General features: G+C 42.9%; 1 protein-coding gene across 5 annotated transcripts in view; it reads right to left on the reverse strand.

Moving 5' to 3' along the window:
- The window catches only part of LOC121005864 (catenin delta-1-like), a 607,331-nt gene that overhangs the window by 171,922 nt on the left and 415,211 nt on the right, over positions 1–20,198 (reverse strand). For all 5 annotated transcript variants that reach the window (XM_040438663.1, XM_040438662.1, XM_040438660.1 and 2 more), the window contains one exon: positions 16,311–16,358. In XM_040438663.1, the coding sequence (XP_040294597.1) occupies positions 16,311–16,358 (48 nt within the window). The remainder of the gene's footprint in view (positions 1–16,310; positions 16,359–20,198) is intronic.

Genomic DNA, 20,198 nt, shown 5'->3' on the forward strand with positions numbered 1-20,198 from the left:
CCATCAACTCTTGTGGAACACCTAAAGGGTAAACGGCGTTTGTAAAATCAGTTTTGAATACCTTGAGGGGTGTAGTTTCTATGGGGTCATTTTTGGGTGGTTGCTATTATGTAAGCCTCACAAAGTGACTTCAGACCTGAACTGGTCCCAAAAAAATTGGGTTTTTGAAAATTTCTGAAAAATTTCAAGATTTGCTTCTAAACTTCTAAGCCTTGTAACATCCCCAAAATATAAAATATCATTCCCAAAATGATCCAAACATGAAGTAGACATATGGGGAATGTAAATTAATAACTATTTTTGGAGGTATTACTATGTATTATAGAAGTAGAGAAATTGAAACTTGCAATTTTTTTTATTTTTTTTGGTAAATTTGGTATTTTTTTTATAAATAAAAATGCATTTTTTTTACTTCATTTTACCAATGTCATGAATGGCCTGGTTAAGTCAAAGTGTTTTAAAGTTATCACCACTAAGGCCCCTTTCACACGGGCGAGTATTCCGCGCGGATGCGATGCGTGAGGTGAACGCATTGCACCTGCACTGAATACCGACCCATTCATTTCTATGGGGCTGTTCACATGAGCGGTGATTTTCACGCATCACTTGTGCGTTGCGTGAAAATCGCAGCATGCTCTATATTCTGCGTTTTTCACGCAACGCAGGCCCCATAGAAGTGAATGGGGTTGCGTGAAAATTGCAAGCATCCGCAAGCAAGTGCGGATGCGGTGCGATTTTCACGCATGGTTGCTAGGTGACAGTCTATTCACTGTATTATTTTCCCTTATAACATGGTTATAAGGGAAAATAATAGCATTCTGAATACAGAATGCTTAGTAGGTGATCAATTGAGGGTTAAAAAAATAAATAAAAAATTAACTCACCTTCTCCTCTTGTTCGCGTAGTTCCCGGTCTCTTCTTTACTTCTTAAAAGATGAACTATCGGCTAGGACCTGTGGTGACGTCAGATCACATGCTCCAATCACATGGTCCATCACCACGGTGATGGACCATGTGATTGGAGCATGTGATCTGACGTCACCAAAGGTCCTTTAGCCCACAGCTCATCATTAAAGAAGTAAAGAAGAGACCGGGAACTACGCGAACAAGAGGGGAAGGTGAGTTAATTTTTTTTATTTTTTTTTAACCCTCAATTGATCACCTACTAAGCATTCTGTATTCAGAATGCTATTATTTTCCCTTACAACCATGTTATAAGGGAAAATAATAACATCTACACAACACCTAACCCAAGCCCGAACTTCTGTGAAGAAGTTCGGGTTTGGGTACCAAACATGCGTGATTTTTCTCACGCGAGTGCAAAACGCATTACAATGTTTTGCACTCGCGCTGAAAAATCGCGGGTGTTCGCGCAACGCACCGACACATTTTCCCGCAACGCCCGTGTGAAAGAGGCCTTAAAGTGACACTGGTCAGATTTGCAAAAAATGGTCTGGTCCTTAAGGTGAAATAAGGCTGTGTCCTAAAGGCGTTAAACACGATCTGCTGCCCAGAAACAATCATTTACTCACCAACATTAACGACAGTTTCACCCAATGAACGAGCATTTTGCTCATTCATTGAGTGATCGGCTGCACCTTTATACAGGCAGATTGTCGGGAACGAGTGGTTGCAGGAACGTTCATCCCTGATAATCTGCCCGACTATCAGCATGTATAAATCCACCATTAGGATGTACATTTACTCAGGATCGATGGACAATCTCTTAGTCTCTCAAACTCTGTTTCTAATCGTATTCAAGAGCTTAATTACAAAATAGTCTTTTTATAGTATAAAATGCCAGTCAAATTACACTGAATATTCCCTTCGGTCTCAGCAGACTGGCGTTGTTCATCGGCTCCGGGTACTATGTTGCATATCTGATGGAGTTGCTCTTCGATTTATATAGAAAGATATGATATTGCTTTATAACTTTATTTGCCGAACCTCTCTAGTCCTCACCCCAGATTTTTTTTTCTTGTGCCTGTTTCCAGGGAGTGTTTCTAAAATAATCAAGGGTCTTCTTCGGCACTTTGAAGATGCAACTCGACAGATTATCCCTAGACAGTGGAGATCATCTTCTCCCCCGACTAGAGCCCAATGGGATGATGCCCTAAACCAGGCATGCTCAACCTGCAGCCCTCCAGCTGTTGCAAAACTACAACTCCCAGCATGCCCGAACAGCCTACAGCTATCGGCCTACAGCAGGGCATTGTGGGAGTTGTAGTTTTACAACAGCTGGAGGGCCGCAGGTTGAGCATGCCTGCCCTAAACCACGTAATGAGAATGGAATAACTTAAAGCTTCTAAGGATAACAAATGCTCAACCTTTAATGCGACTTGGCTACCCTGGATCCAGTTCTGTTACTCTCAATTGTTTTCAGATTGGATATCGTATGGCACTTTACCCAAACAACTATATGATTGTGCAGTACTGAAACAGCATCCATCTTACCAGAATTGATGTTTCATCTCTTTAATGACTTTACTCCTTTCCTTTCACCTACTTTTTCTTTTATTGCCTTCACTATAGAGGCTCTGTATTTGATTTGTTTTTATTTCTTGTATTGTTATGACTTCATCGAAAAATGGTCTGTTATTGTATGCCAATTTGCATGGATTTATTGCCCTTTGTACTTAACTTTTACTGAGCAGAATATCAATAAATTCCTATTGAACAATAAAGAGTGTAATGATAGTCTCAAATGGAACCAGCTGGGCACAGCATATTGGGCACTGTGGAATATCTGTGGAAAAATTGCAATTTGCGCAGTCTGCTTTGCACTAATTTCGGCAAAATACCTGTCATGTCAAAATGCTTACTCTACCCCTCAACACCTTGAGGGGTGGAGTTTCCAAAATGGGGTCACTTCTCACAGGTTCCATTTATTATTTCACCCCAGAGCATCTACAGTTGTCAGCACTAGTGGTGTAAATCACCAAATTGGGCATCAAAATATCGATGCTGCTTTTTGAACCCTGATCTCTCTCATACATTAATGCAAAAGAATAGTAGGAATTTTCTAAAAGCAGGAAGCACAGCATATCTTGAGGGCTTACGTTTCACACTGAGACACAATGGGCACAACATTTTGGGCACTGAAATGGCATACATGTTGAAAAGTTGTAAAGTTCACTTTGCAGCAACGGATGTTCATTAACCTCTTCCAGACACATCAATTTCTCATCTTCCTGATCATGGTCAAAATTTCCAAATCTGATGCGTCACTTTATGTCGTAATAACTTTTGAATGCTTTTACTTCTACAACCGTTTCTGAAACTACTTTCTTGTGAAACATCGTACTTCATGTTAGGCTAGTTTCACAATGGCGGCAAGGAACTCTGGCAGGCTGTTCCAGCGGGTGAACAGCCTGTCTAATCCGTGCTGCCGCTAGTGCACACTTGCCCCCGGACTACCGCTCTGGTCTTATTGACTATAATAGGAGCGGGCCGGAGTTCCGGCGGCAGCACGGCAAACATGCCGAGAGGCGGCTGGAATAAAACTACGACAAGACACCCAAAACGCGAGTGTGAAAGTAGCCTAAAAGCAATTTTTAAAATTTTCAAGACCATTTCTAAAAGAAACTTCTGGTTTTGCCTCACAAATCACTAACCAAACACTGAAGTGAAGCCCACAAAGAGATAAGGTATATTGGAAAGATCTGCACCTGTTCTGTGGTCATGGCTCACAAATCACTGACCAAACACTGAAATGTGAACGAGGCCCAAGTACCAATTCAGCTATGAACTCACTTTCTGGGGCTTACATAATAGAAACAACCCCAAAATTAACCCATTTTAGAAACTAAACCAATCAATTTGTTCAAATCTGATTTAAAAAAAAACCGAAGTCTTTAGATGTTCCACAATAATTAAAAGGAAAAAGGAGGTAAAATGGCTTTTTTTAATTTATTTTTTTATATTTTCCATTTTGACGAGTAGATTTTTCTGGAATGGTTTTCTGGTGCCATGTCACATTTGAAGAGATCCTCATACACCCCTACAGTGTAATCACATTTTGGAAACTACACCTCTCAAAAAATTTATTAGTGCTTTGATCCCATAGGTATTTCATAGAATTTACAATTTTTCCCCTAATACAATGATGCTTTAGCCCCTGATTTGTAATTTTCACAAGATAAAGGACCTCACAAATGTATTTACTATTTTCTCCTGAATACAACAACACTCCAAATGTGGTCATAATATGCTGCTTGGGCATACTAAGAGAAAGAGCATTATGGCGATTTACACATTACTGGCCAACAACTGCAGAGGCTCTGAGGTGAAATAAAACAAAAACAAAAAAAAAAACAAGAAGTGAACCCATTTTAGAAACCACACACCTCACAGCATATACCAAGGAGCATTGTGACCCAATAGTTGTTTGGCAAAAATAAATTCACAGTAGATGGTGCAGAGTGAAATTTGCAATTCTAACACAGATATACCAATTCAGAGCCCAATATGTTGTGCCCACCATATGTCAGTGTGAAAAGCAAGCCCTCATATTACATTGTGCTTCCAGGTTTTACAAACCGGATTCCCAAAAAGTTGGGACACTATACAAATCGTGAATAAAAACTGAATGCAATGATGTGGAGGTGCCAACTTCTAATATTTTATTCAGAATACAACATAAATCACGGAACAAAAGTTTAAACTGAGAAAATGTACCATTTTAAGGGAAAAATATGTTGAATCAGAATTTCATGGTGTCAACAAATCCCCAAAAAGTTGGGACAAGGCCATTTTCACCACTGTGTGGCATCTCCCCTTCTTCTTACAACACTCAACAGACGTCTGGGGACCGAGGAGACCAGTTTCTCAAGCTTAGAAATAGGAATGCTCTCCCATTCTTGTCTAATACAGGCCTCTAACTGTTCAATCGTCTTGGGCCTTCTTTGTTGCACCTTCCTCTTTATGATGCGCCAAATGTTCTCTATAGGTGAAAGATCTGGACTGCAGACTGGCCATTTCAGTACCCGGATCCTTCTCCTACGCAGCCATGATGTTGTGATTGATGCAGAATGTGGTCTGGCATTATCTTGTTGAAAAATGCAGGGTCTTCCCTGAAAGAGATGCCGTCTGGATGGGAGCATATGTTGTTCTAGAACCTGAATATATTTTTCTGCATTGATGGTGCCTTTCCAGACATGCAAGCTGCGCATGCCACACGCACTCATGCAACCCCATACCATCAGAGATGCAGGCTTCTGAACTGAGCGTTGATAACAACTTGGGTTGTCCTTGTCCTCTTTGGTCCGGATGACACGGCGTCCGACATTTCCAAAAAGAACTTCGAATCGTGACTCGTCTGACCACAGAACAGTCTTCCATTTTGCCACACTCCATTTTAAATGATCCCTGGCCCAGTGAAAACACCTGAGCTTGTGGATCTTGCTTAGAAATGGCTTCTTCTTTGCACTGTAGAGTTTTAGCTGGCAACGGCGGATGGCACGGTGGATTGTGTTCACTGACAATGGTTTCTGGAAGTATTCCTGAGCCCATTCTGCGATTTCCTTTACAGTAGCATTCCTGTTTGTGGTGCAGTGTCGTTTAAGGGCCCGGAGATCACGGGCATCCAGTATGGTTTTACGGCCTTGACCCTTACGCACAGAGATTGTTCCAGATTCTCTGAATCTTCGGATGATGTTATGCACAGTTGATGATGATAGATGCAAAGTCTTTGCAATTTTTCGCTGGGTAACACCTTTCTGATATTGCTCCACTATCTTTCTGCGAAACATTGTGGGAATTGGTGATCCTCTACCCATCTTGGCTTCTGAGAGACACTGCCACTCTGAGAAGCTCTTTTTATACCCAATCATGTTGCCAATTGACCTAATTAGTGTTAATTGGTCTTCCAGCTCTTCGTTATGCTCAAATTTACTTTTTCCAGCCTCTTATTGCTACTTGTCCCAACTTTTTTGGGATTTGTTAACACCGTGAAAATTGGAATCAACGTATTTTTCATTTAAAATGATACATTTACTCGGATTAAACATTTGATCTGTCATCTACGTTCTATTACAAATAAAATATTGACATTTGCCATCTCCACATCATTGCATTCAGTTTTTATTCACAATTTGTTTAGTGTCCCAACTTTTTTGGAATCCGGTTTGTATAAAGATCTTACAAGTGACACTAATCTTTTGCCTTGACATACAACAAGACTCAGGATTAACCCCTTCAGGACCCTGCCATTTTTCACCTAAAAGGGTTTCTGTCACCAGAAATACCTAAATTAAACTGGCTGACATTAGCGATGTGCTGTCAGCTGAACCTAACTAGCCTATTCCTAGTTTTATCCTTGCCCCTGTTACTCCATAAATGTAACTTTTATAATATGCAAATTAGCTTCTAGGAGCAGGGCAGGGCGTTGCTCCTGCTCCTAGAGGCTCCGTTCTCCCACCTCTGTCTCCTCCCTCCATGTCTTGATCGACAGGGCCAGGCAGTGTTCAACTCCTCCTGCCGCCCCGGAGTGCATGGTAAATCTCACGCCTGAGCCGTGCAGTATTCAGCGCAGGCGCAGTAAGGAAGTTAGCAGACAGAGAGTGTCCTTCCTTCACTATGCCTGCGCCAAATACTAAACGGCACAACGCAGGCGCGAGATTTACAATGCACTCAGGGCCAGCAGGAGAATGTGAACGCTGCCTGGCCCTGTCAATCAAGACTTGGAGGGAGGACCTAGAGGCTAATTTGCATATTATAAAAGTTAAAGTTATGGAGTAACAAGGGCATGGATAAAACTAAGAATAGGCTAGTTAGGTTCAGCTGACATTAGCACATCGCTAATGTCAACCAGTTTAATTTAGGTATTTGGTGACCAGGCCATTTTCTGTAAATCTGACATGTATCACTTTATGTGATGATAACCTTAAAATGCTTTTACTTATCCAAGCCATTCTGAGAGTGTTTTCTCTGGACATTGTACTGTATTGTACTTCATAACAGTGGTAAATTTGAGTCAAAATATTTCATTTTTATTTATAAAAAAAATACAAAATTTACCAAAAATTGGGAAAAATTCGGTTTTCAAAATTTCAATTTCTCTGCTTTTAAAACAGATACTGATAACTCCTGAAATAGTTATTACTTTATATTTGCCATATGTCTACTTCATATTTGGATCATTTAGTAAATTAAATTTTATTTTTATTGGGACGTTAGAAGGCTTAGAACAGGCATCAGGAACCTTCAGCACTCCAACTGCTGTGAAACTACAACTCCCAGCATGCACACCCATTCGGCTGTTCTTGTAACACTCATAGAAGTAAAAGGAGGATACTAGGAGTTGTAGTTTCATTACAGCTGGAGTGCCAGAGGTTGCTGATCCCTGGCTTAGAAGTTTAGAAGCAAATCTATAAATTTTTCAGAAAATTTCCAAAACCCACTTTTTAAAGGACCAATTCAGGTCTGAAGTCACTTTGTGAGGCTTACATAATAGAAACCACCAATAAATGGTCCCATTTTAGAAACTACACCCCTCAAAGTATCCAAAACTGATTTTACAAACTTTCTTAACCATTTAGGTGTTCCACAAGAATTAAAGAAAAATGCAGATAAAACTTAAGAATTTCACTTTTTGGCAGATTTTTCATTTTAATATTTTTTTTCCCCAGTAACAAAGCAAGGGTTAACAGCCAAACAAAACTCAATATTTATTGCCCTGATTCTGAAGTTTACAGAAACACCCCATATGTGGTCGTAAACTGCTGTACGGGCACACAGCAGGGCGCAGAAGGAAAGGAACGCCATATGGTTTGTGAATGGCAGATTTCACTGGGATAATTTTAAGTTGCCATGTCACATTTGAAGACCCCCTGATGCACACCTAGAGTAGAAACTCCCAAAAAAATTGAGCCCATTTGGAAACTACGGGATAAGGTGGCAGTTTTGTTGGTGCTATTTTAGGGTACATATGATTTTTGGTTGCTCTATATTACACTTTTTGTGAGGCAAGGTAACAGATGTTTTTTCTGACTGATCAGGCAATTTTCAGACTTAGGCTACTTTCACACTTGCGTTAGGAGCGGATCCGTCTGGTGTCTGTACAGACGGATCCGCTCCTATAATGCAAACGCTTGCATCCGTTCAGAACGGATCCGTCTGCATAACTGTTTATTTCAGATCTGATTTTTCACTTCGGGAAAACTCAGATCCGACAGTATATTCTAAACACAGAAGCGTTCCCATGGTGATGGGGACGCTTTAAGTTAGAATATACTAAAAGAACTGTGTACATGACTGCCCCCTGCTGCCTGGCAGCACCCGATCTCTTACAGGGGGCTGTGATCCGCACAATTATTGTGCGAATCATAGCCCCCTGTAAGAGATCAGGTGCTGCCAGGCAGGAGGGGGCAGACCCCCTCCCTCCCCTGTATTAAATGTGACCAGTGCGGCCCCCCTCCCTCCCCAGTATTAAATGTGACCAGTGCAGCCCCCCTCCCTCTATATTCATTGGAGGCCAGTGCGGCCCCCCCTCCCTCCCCAGTATTAATTGTAACCAGTGCGGCCCCCCTCCCTCTATATTCATTGGTGACCAGTGCGGATTCCCAGTATTAAATATGACCAGTGCGGCCCCCCTCCCTCTATATTCATTGGTGGCCAGTGCGGATTCCCAGTATTGTGACCAGTGCGGCCTCCCCTCTTCCCCCCCCCCCCCATCATTGGTGGCAGCGGAGAGTTCCGATCGGAGTCCCAGTTTAATAGCTGGGGCTCCGATCGGTTACCATGGCAGCCAAGACGCTATTGCAGTCTTGGCTGCCATGGTTACTTAGCAATAAATAGAAGCATTATACTTACCTGCGAGCTGCGATGTCTGTGACCGGCCGGGAGCTCCTCCTACTGGTAAGTGAAAGGTCTGTGCGGCGCATTGCCTATAGCACAGACCTGTCACTTACCAGTAGGAGGAGCTCCCGGCCGGTCACAGACATCGCAGCTCGCAGGTAAGTATAATGCTTCTATTTATTGCTAAGTAACCATGGCAGCCAAGACTGCAATAGCGTCTTGGCTGCCATGGCAACCGATCGGAGCCCCAGCGATTTAAACTGGGACTCCGATCGGTACTCTCCGCTGCCACCAATAATGGGGGGGGGGCGCGGGTGATTTTAATTAGGGGGGGGGGGGGGAGAGGGGAGGCCGCACTGGTCACAATACTGGGAATCCGCGCTGGCCACCAATGAAAATAGAGGGAGGGGGCCGCACTGGTCATATTTAATACTGGGAATCCGCACTGGCCACCAATGAATATAGAGGGAGGGGGGCCGCACTGGTCACATTTAATACTGGGGAGGGAGGGGGGGCCGCACTGGCCACCAATAAATATAGAGGGAGGGGGGCCGCACTGGTCACATTTAATACTGGGGAGGGAGGGGGGGCCGCACTGGCCACCAATGAGTTAAATACAGGAGGGGGCAGTCATGTACACAGTTCTCAGTATATTCTAACTTGAAGCGTCCCCATCACCATGGGAACGGCTCTGTGTTAGAATATACTGTCGGATCTCAGTTTCACGATGTAACTCAAATCCGATGGTATATTCTAACAGAGGCGTTCCCATGGTGATGGGGACGCTTCAAGTTAAAATATACCATCGGATTGGAGAAAACTCCGATCTGATGGTATATTAATAGGGACTCCTGACTTTACATTGAAAGTCAATGGGGGACGGATCCGTTTGAAATTGCACCATATTGTGTCAACGTCAAACGGATCCGTCCCCATTGACTTGCATTGTAAGTCTGGACGGATCCGTTTGGCTCTGCACGGCCAGGCGGACACGAAAACGCTGCAAGCTGCGTTCGGGTTTTCGCCTGCTGAGCGGAGGCCAAACGGTGCCAAACTGATGCATTCTGAGCGGATCCGTTCGGGGCCGCTTGCGAGAGCCTTCAAACGGAACTCACAAGCGGAACCCCGAACGCAAGTGTGAAAGTAGCCTTACCAGGATCCTGATCAGTCTGAAAAATGCATTGCAATACCAGATCAGTTTTTCCAGTGTCATCCAGCAAAACTGAACCAGCATTTATTTTTTTTCAAATTTTTAAAGGTCTGCGCATGCGCAGACCGGAATACCGGCTCCATCAATGCGGCAATTTGAATGCCGGATTTGGCACTAATAAATTCCTATTATCTCCGTCCTGAAAAGTCAAAAAGACTGAACTGAAGACATCCGGATGCATTCTGAATGGATTGCTCTCCATTCAGAATGCATTAGGATAAAATTGAACAGTTCTTTTCCGGTATAGAGCCACTAGGACTGAAAAGAAAAACGCTAGTGTGAAAGTACCCTTATTTATAATGTTCATCTGACAGGTTAGATCATGTGGCATCTTTTATAGAGCAGGTTGTAACGGACGCGACAATACCAAATATGACTTGTTTGTCTCAGTTTTACATAATAAAGCATTTAAAAAAAAAAAAAGATTTTCTAGTGTCTCCATATTCTGAAAGCCATAGTTTTTTTGGGCTCATTTTAATCGGTATGAGATGGCGGTTTGATTGGTACTATTTTAGGGTGCATATGACTGTCTGATCACCTGGTATTACACTTTTTGTTATGTAAGGTGACAAAAAAATGGCTTTTTTGACACCTTTATTTTCACCTGAGGGATTAAGTCATGTGATATTTTTATACAGCAGGTTCTTACGGATGCGGCAAAACCTAATATGTATACTTTTATTTATTTATTTAAGTTTTACACAATAATATCATTTTTGAAACAAACAAAAAATAATTAAAAAATCGTTTTTTAGTGTCTCCATAGTCTGAGAGCCATAGTTTTTTTTTTCATCTTTTGGGTGACTGTCTTAGGTAGCGCATAATTTTTGCGGGATGAGATGAGGGTTTGATTGGCACTATTTTGTTCGCTTGCTATTACACTTTTTGTGATGTAAGGTGACAAAAAAATGGCTTTTCTGACACCGTTTTTATTTCATCTTTTTTATGGTGTTCACCTGAGGGGTTAGGTCATGTGGCATTTTTCTAGAGCCGGTCGATACAGACGTGGCGATACCTAATATGTCTACTTTTCTTTTTTTCCCTATTTTTTTACAATTTTTTTCCCTTTATTTTGGGAAAAGGATGTTTTTTTTTTACTTGAAACTTTTAATTTTTTTTTGTCAAACTTTATTTTTTTTAACTTCTTTTTTCACTTTATTTTTTGTCCCACTCTGGGACTTCAACTTTTAGGGGTCTGATCCCCTTTACAATGCATTAAAATACTTCTGTATTGTAATCCATTAGCTATAGGTGTATTACACACTGTAATACACTTACAGCTTCCTGCCTGTGAGATCCAGGGGGCTGGATCTCACAGGCTGTCACGGAAGGCAGCCACAATGCCTAAGGAAGGCATCGGGTTGCCTTCCATGCCATCGGGTCCCTGTCACAGCAGCACGGGGACTCGATGGACACCCGCACACGGCAGGATCCCTCACGTGCCACAGTCAGTGCTGACCACAGCTGTGCAAGGGTTAATGCGCTGGCATCTGTGTTTTCTCTGATGCCGGCGCATACAGCAGAGGTCCGGCTATCAGTGACTGCCGAACCCCTACCGCTGATCGGGCGGCCGCAGCTCCTGCACCCGCCGGATCAGCCCGCCGTACATGTACGGTGCTGGTCCTTAAGGGGTTAAGAGAGCATCATTCACAGTTGAGGCCCAATGTGGCGATTTATGCATCTTGTTGATATATTCTGCAATCGTTGTAGGTAGTGGCTAAATCCAGAGTCTGTCTACTAGTTTCCTAGCTTGACATAACCTATGCTGTATCCCAAGAATCATAGCACAATTCGCAGTAGCTCCACTCAATCGATCAAGTATAGAATGTTTGGGGGATGCAGGGATTTGAGTGCCACACATCTGCCTAATAAGTGCAAAAACAGCCTCCTAAACCCTTTCAACTTCTTGCATTCTCATATCATATGCAGTATGTGTGCATTTGCAAGACCGCATCTAGGGCAATCATCGTCTGAATCGTTTTAGGTTTTGTTATCGTAGTGTGCAAATTTTTTTAAAAAATTTACATGCCAACTTTATTCTGCTGGTCAATATGATTACATGTATACCAATTTTATATACTTTTTTTTACATTTTACCACTTTTACAGAATAAAAGCATTTAAAAAAAAAACTGTCACCACTTTTTGAGAGCCATATTTTATTTTTATTTATTATTGTTTGAGGCCTGTTTTTATTTTTGGGGATGAGTTGTCATTTTCATAGGTAAGATTTTGGGTTCCATAAGACTTTTGGATTGCTTGCTATTCTATTTTTTGGCAGGTTAGGTGACAAAAAAAAATATTGATGTTTTTGGTCACCAAAAGAGCGATTTTTTAATTTTTTTTTATTCGGAGAGCCATATTTTATTTATTTATTTATAATTGCTTGCGGGCTTGTTTTTTTGGGATGAGGTGACATTTTCATAGGTAAGATTTTGGGTTCCATAAGACTTTTGGATTGCTTGCTATTCTATTTTTTGGCAGGTTAGGTGACAAAAAAAAATATTGATGTTTTTGGTCACCAAAAGAGCGATTTTTTTATTTTTTATTATTCGGAGAGCCATATTTTATTTATTTATTTATAATTGCTTGCGGGCTTGTTTTTTTGGGATGAGGTGACATTTTCATAGGTAAGATTTTGGGTTCCATAAGACTTTTGGATTGCTTGCTATTCTATTTTTTGGGAGGTGTGGTGAGTCTGACCAAAAAATGAATGTTGTGGCCTCATATTTATATTTTTACAGTGTTCACCTGGTGGGGTGGATCATTTGATATTATAGAGCAGGTGGCAATTGATTCGCAAAACAAAATATGAGAGATGGCAAGCACGCCCAAGTAGGTATAGTGGTGGGTGCACGTCTCCAGGGGAAGTGGTAAGGTTCCCCTAACAAATCGGCATATACAAAAAATGAATAGGGAACGGAGACAGCACGTCCTTTCTGTGTAACCGTTGCACCACAATCTGCGCCTGAAATACGCTTTATATAGGTGTATTTCAGCATCACAAATGACCCCCTAAATTCCCAGCCGGGCCTGTAAAACGATATCAATCTGTTTAGCTCCTCCTGCACTATAAGAAGCTATGCACAGATTGAACTGCAACTGGCATTGGAATACATTGAAAGGACTTCTGGGTTCACCCTCACCTATGGTTGGGAGACATACCATTATTATCGAAATACCGCGGTATTTAGAAACAGTGATACCGCCGTTTCTTAATTACAGCAGTATATTTAGTGACGTCATAATGGCAGTCGTACTTGAGTGATGACTGCCTCAAACGTCCAGGGCACATTAAAGCCGGCACAGTGGAGAAGGAGAGAGTCCCTCCCTCTCCACTGTGATGTGGCTGCCACTGCGCCACCAATTAAAGGCGAGGAGGGGAGGGGCTGTGGCCGCTGCGCCACCAATGAGACGTGAAGAGAGGAGTAGGGAAGGGGCTGTGGTTTAAAACAGGAAGCGGCGATCTTGCGAACCGCACCTGAGGGGTTAATTGGCGCGAGGCTGGGCACCCGCAGTCTATACTTGTATTAAGAGGGTAATTAAATTCATTGGTGGCACAGTGCGCCCCCCCCCCACCCCCAGTATTATAAACATTATGGATGCTTGGCAAATACATTTTGTACAAAATTATTTGAGCCCGTCTGCCACGCGTCAAGGCGATCTTTGTAAGACGGGTAACCTAACACCATGATAGCAACCATGAAGTTCAGGGGGTGAAGGTTCCACTTGCATGCTGGGCCCACTTTGGTTTTTATCATTTTTGGTGCCAAAAAATGGGCTCCATTGAATCCAGGGAATGCAAGTACCAAAATGCATGCTGAGTCCACTCCCCACTACATACTTCTCCTGGTGCCAAGAGTGTTAGGTTCCTGTCTTACAGAGATCGCCTTCACGTGTGGCACGACGGGCTCAAATAATTTTGTACAAATAGTTTTTGCCAAGCATCTCAAATTTATAGGCATAGCATTACAATAAGTTTTTGTACTTTGCAGAGTGCTGTTGCATTGTATGTTTTCTTTTGTGTTGTGTTTTCAGCCATAGCAACGTGCACTTGCGCATTGGGATGTGCTGACTAACCCCTTTTCTTTGCAGTATTAGAAAACATTGGTGCTGCAGTGCGCCCCCAGTATTATATACATTGGTGGCAGTGGCCACAGGGTCCTCTCACCCCCCTCTTCATTGGTGGTACAGTGGTAGCTTCTGATCGGAGCCCCAGCAGTGAAATTGCGGGGCTCCGATTAGTTGCCACAGCAACCAGGAAGCTACTGAAACTCTGGCTGCCATGGTAAACTCCCTGCTGTTGTGTACACAAGGCAGCAGGTAAAGAGTAAAATTCTATTCACCCTAATAGACCTCTATTAGGGTGAATAGAACATGAGATTAAAAGGCTAATCGTTATAAAATAAAAAGTTAAAAAACAAACAAAACACCAAACTTCTAAAATTTTTAAGGCTACTTTCACACTAGCGTTCGGGTGTCCGCTCGTGCGCACCGTTTGAAGGGGCTCACGAGCGGCCCCGAACGCATCCGTCTGGCCCCAATGCATTCTCAGTGGAGGCGGATCCACTGAGAATGCATCCGCCTGCCAGCGTTCAGCCTCCGCTCCGCTCAGTGAGCAGACACCTGAACGCTGCTTGCAGCGTTCGGGTGTCCGCCTGGCCGTGCGGAGGCGAGCGGATCCGTCCACACTTACAATGTAAGTCAATGGGGACGGATCCGCTTGAAGATGACACAATATGGCTCAATCTTCAAGCGGATCCGTCCCCCATTGACTTTCAATGTAAAGTCTGGACGGATCCGTTCAGGCTACTTTCACACTTAGAAAATTTTCTAAGTTTTAATGCAGACGCATCCGTTCTGAACGGATGCGAACGTCTGCATTATCGGAGCGGATCCGTCTGATGAAACATCAGACGGATCCGCTCCGAACGCTAGTGTTAAGGTAGCCTTAATCACACCTTTCCTAATTTTACATATAAAAATATATAAACAATAAAAAAAAAAAAACATATTACATATGACCACGTCCAAAAAAGGACAAGCTATTAAAGTATTGAAAAATATCTCCTATGCAGGGAACGCCGTAACAGAAAAAAAAAATGTTAAAAACACGCAGTTCACGATTTTTGTAGTCACCTTGTCCCCTCAAAAATTGAATAGGACTGTTCTATTATGGGCCGGACCTTCCATAAAATGCAGAATGCAAAATTTTTAATATTGTGACAACCCTAGTCATGGGGGCATAACATCATCTCAGGTCCATTAGGTCACAGAGATATGGCATCTACCGGCTGTAAACCCCCAGAGCCAGGAGACCGGCGCTGGATAAAAGTCGCTGTGCTCCGTGGGGCTGCTGCTCAGAGAGTCCAAGGCTGAGGTAACCGTCACTGCGCTTTGGAATTGCGGTAATATGGCTGCAGTGTGTAGGGACTAAAACCCATATGGGAAGTGGCGGTCTTTAGTAAATGACCCCCAATGTTTTATTTGGCTGAAAGGCATGTTTATGATGCCAGTGTTCCCTTCCCGACCATGTGCAGCTATGATGGGCACACTCTGAACAACCCACTTATCAGGGTTTTCCGCCAGCATGTCCCATTTTATATGGGAGTGCCGAAGATGGCCGATCGTGGCCGTCTCCCATAGAGAATGAATGGAGCAGCAGGGTGCACACCCGACCGGCTGCTCCATCACATTGGAGGGGGGGGGGGGGGAGAAACGGTGACCCTGTTCTTGGTGGGGCAACTAAGAGATATTTCTGTACGGGGGCATCAAGGAGCCATTATAATGTATGGGGGCAACAAAAAAACACTAGTACATATTTTGAGTGTTTTTTTAATTCTAAATGGGCATTTAGCGCGATATATATATCGTTATCGCGATACATTTCTTAATATCGTTATCGTGGGAATATTTTTGATATGCCCAACCCTACCCTCACCCAGACATCCTCTCTATATATTTTAGCTATCTGGAGTCAAAGCCAACAGTACTGTTGATGTAGAACTACAATTTGTAGAGCATCGGGAGGTGAGGGACTCCTTTTGGGGTAAACAAACAGTGGCCCAGATATACTGAAGTGTCTGTACCCTTCAGTTTGTCTAAAAGGCGGCACAACTTGCGTTTCTCCAATTTTTTCCGAGTTGTATGAAAAAGAGGTGTCGCTTAGAGGGAAGAGGAAAGGATGCGCAGGAAAGAGGGTATGGCCTAAGATGTTACTTTTCCACCACAATTCTGATTGGGACAAGAGATTTTCTAATAGTATATGAAACATTCAAAAAGTTAATTATGATATAATTTATTACCTGGTCTGATGTCATTCAAAGGAATGTCAATATTCTCAGTATCTTTATCTAGAAAAGTCAAAGGAACAAAAATAAAAAAATGGCATCTACAGCTCCGTATTTACACAATTAGTAATTTAGCACATTAGTCTGTAATGTAAAAAATGATTCCAGGAATATATTGGTAATACATGCTATAAAGGAAATGCTAGTGGCAGTGCTAGAGTAAAAGATAAAAGTGTAAAAAGCAGTGTTTTCCTTTAGAACCATAATGTGACTATGATAAAGAAAAAGCTGCATGAAATACTAAAAAAGTGAGGCTTACTGCTATACCTTCCAACCATCTCAAATATGGCAGGACAGTTCTGGATTTCTGCTGCTGTTCAGAGATGTCATCGCGCTTGCTGAGCTGAGCAGGAGAGCATGATGTGCTTCGTTTATCAGTGAAACGGGGCTAGGTAAGGCCTCATGCACACAACCGTTGTTTTGGTCCGCATCCGAGCCGCAGTATTTGCGGCTTGGATGCGGACCCATTCACTTAAATGGGGCCGCAAAAGATGCGGACAGCACTCAGTGTGCTTTCCGCATCCGTTGCTCTATTCCGTGGTCCGCAAAAAATACACTGTTCAAAAAAATAAAGGGAACACTTAAACAACACAATGTAACTCCAAGTCAATCACACTTCTGTGAAATCAAACTGTCCACTTAGGAAGCAACACTAAATGACAATCAATTTCACATGCTGTTGTGCAAATGGGATAGACAACAGGTGGAAATTATAGGCAATTAGCAAGACACCCCCAATAAAGGAGTGGTTCTGCAGGTGGTGACCACAGACCACTTCTCAGTTCCTATGCTTCCTGGCTGATGTTTTCGTCACTTTTAAATGCTGGCGGTGCTTTCACTCTAGTGGTGGCATGAGACGGAGTCTACAACCCACACAAGTGGCTCAGGTAGTGTAGCTTATCCAGGATGGCACATCAATACGAGCTGTGGCAAGAAGGTTTGCTGTGTCTGTCAGCGTAGTGTCCAGAGCATGGAGGCGCTACCAGGAGACAGGCCAGTACATCAGGAGACGTGGAGGAGGCCGTAGGAGGGCAACAACCCAGCAGCAGGACCGCTACCTCTGCCTTTGTGCAAGGAGGAACAGGAGGAGCACTGCCAGAGCCCTGCAAAATGACCTCCAGCAGGCCACAAATGTGCATGTGTCTGCTCAAACGGTCAGAAACAGACTCCATGAGGGTGATATGAGGGCCCGACGTCCACAGGTGGGGGTTGTGCTTACAGCCCAACACCGTGCAGGACGTTTGGCATTTGCCAGAGAACACTAAGATTGGCAAATTCGCCACTGGCGCCCTGTGCTCTTCACAGATGAAAGCAGGTTCATATTGAGCACATGTGACAGACGTGACAGAGTCTGGAGACGCCGTGGAGAACGTTCTGCTGCCTGCAACATCCTCCAGCATGACCGGTTTGGCACTGGGTCAGTAATGGTGTGGGGTGGTATTTCTTTGGAGGGCCGCACAGCCCTCCATGTGCTCGCCAGAGGTAGCCTGACTGCCATTAGGTACCGAGATGAGATCCTCAGACCCCTTGTGAGACCATATGCTGGTGCGGTTGGCCCTGGGTTCCTCCTAATGCAAGACAATGCTAGACCTCATGTGGCTGGAGTGTGTCAGCAGTTCCTGCAAGACGAAGGCATTGATGCTATGGACTGGCCCGCCCGTTCCCCACACCTGAATCCAATTGAGCACATCTGGGACATCATGTCTCGCTCTATCCACCAACTGTTGCACCACAGACTGTCCAGGAGTTGGCAGATGCTTTAGTCCAGGTCTGGGAGGAGATCCCTCAGGAGACCGTCCGCCACCTCATCAGGAGCATGCACAGGCGTTGTAGGGAGGTCATACAGGCACTTGTTTTAAGGACATTACATCAAAGTTAGATCAGCCTGTAGTGTGTTTTTCCACTTTAATTTTGAGTGTGACTCCAAATCCAGACTTCCATGGGTTGAAAATTTTGATTTCCATTTTTTTATTTTTGCGTGATTTTGTTGTCAGCACATTCAACTATGTAAAGAACAAAGCATTTCAGAAGAATATTTCATTAACTCAGATCTAGGATGTGTTATTTTTGTGTTCCCTTTATTTTTTTGAGCAGTGTATATAACCTGTCCTATTCTTGTCCGTTTTGTGGACAAGACTAGGCAGTTATATTAATGGCTGTCCACGCCGTTCCGCAAATTGCGGAACGCACACAGACACCCTCCGTGTTTTGCGGATCAGCAATTTGCGGACTGCAAAACACACAATGGTCGTGTGCATAAGGCCTAAGGATTACTTTTTTATTTTATTACCACTACAGGGTCTAACTAAAATGTGTGTGGGAGCACTAAGAGGCAATGTACTATGTGGGGGTGCTAAGGGGACATTCAACTGTGATGACTAGTATACTAGAAACAGCCAACGTATTACCCCATTTAAAAAGAATGCACTTTAGGAATTAATGCAAAATGGAGGTGAAATTATAAAACATTTTTTTTTGCAGATTTTCCATTTTAATCCATTTTTGAACATGGCACATGATAAAAAGATACTCAATATTTATTACCCCAATTCTACAGTCTTAAGAAATATCCCATATGTGATTCTAGTGTGTCAATCAAATACCAGATTCAGAAAATCCATCTTGCGGATTTTAGAGCTTCCACTTTTTTTATGTTTTTCAGGAATCATTTCAGGTTTGCAGGGGCTTTGATGTACATGCAAAAACATAAGAAACACACCCCAAAAGATTGTATTTTGGGAACTACACACTTTACAAAATTAATCTAGGGGCGGAGTGAGCATTTTGACCCCAAAGGTGTTGCATTGGGCTTTAAAAATGAAAAGTTACATTTTGCTAATTATATGTAGATTTAGCTAAAAAAAAAATATTTTCAGGGGTTGCCATGGGAAAAAGCACCCCAACAAATTGTTACGAAATTCCTTCTAAATACAGCCTTATGTGGTCATAAACTGCTGTTTATTGCCATGGCAAAACTCAGGAGGAGTCATTTCAAACATACAGTGCCTTGCAAAAGTATTCACCCCCCTTGACTTTTTTCGTGTTTTGGTGCCTCATAACCTGGAATTAACATGGATTGTTTGTGGATTTGCATTATTTTGAAGATTTTTATTTATTTAGTAAAGTCAATGTGCATAACTATTCAACTCCCTAAAGTCAATACTTTGTAGAGCCACCTTTTGTTGGATTCACAGCTCCAAGTCGCTATGGATAAGTCTCTTTGAGCTTGCCACATCTTGCCACTGGGATTTTAGCCCATTCCTTCTTGCAAAACTGCTTCAGCTCCTTCAGGTTGGATGTTTTGCGCTTGAGAATAGGAATCTTTAAGTCTGACAACAGATTTTCTATTGGATTGAGATCTGGGCTTTGACTAGGTCATTCCAACACATTTACATGTTTCCCCTTAAACCACTCAAGTGTTGCTTTAGCAGTGTGTTTAGGGTCATTGTCCTGCTGGAAGGTGAACCTCCGTCCTAACCTCAAATCACGCACAGAGTGGTACAGGTTTTGCTCAAGAATATCCCTGTATTTAGCACCATCCATCTTTGCCTCAACTCTGACCAGTTTCCCAGTCCCGGCTGCTGAAAAACATCCCCACAGCATGATGCTGCCACCACCATTTTTCACTGTGGGGATGGTGTTCTTTGGGTGATGTGATGTGTTGGGCTTGCGCCAGACATAGTGTTTTCTTTGATGGCTGAAAAGTTCAATTTTAGTCTCATTAGACCAGAGCACCTTCCTTCATACATTTTGGGAGTCTCCCACATGCTTTTTCGCAAACTCACAATGTGCCTTTGTTTTTAGTTGAAAGTAAAGGCTTTCTTCTGGCCACTCTGCCATAAA

The sequence above is a fragment of the Bufo bufo genome, chromosome 6, assembly GCF_905171765.1.
Source record: "Bufo bufo chromosome 6, aBufBuf1.1, whole genome shotgun sequence".
Taxonomy (NCBI): Eukaryota; Metazoa; Chordata; class Amphibia; order Anura; family Bufonidae; genus Bufo; species Bufo bufo.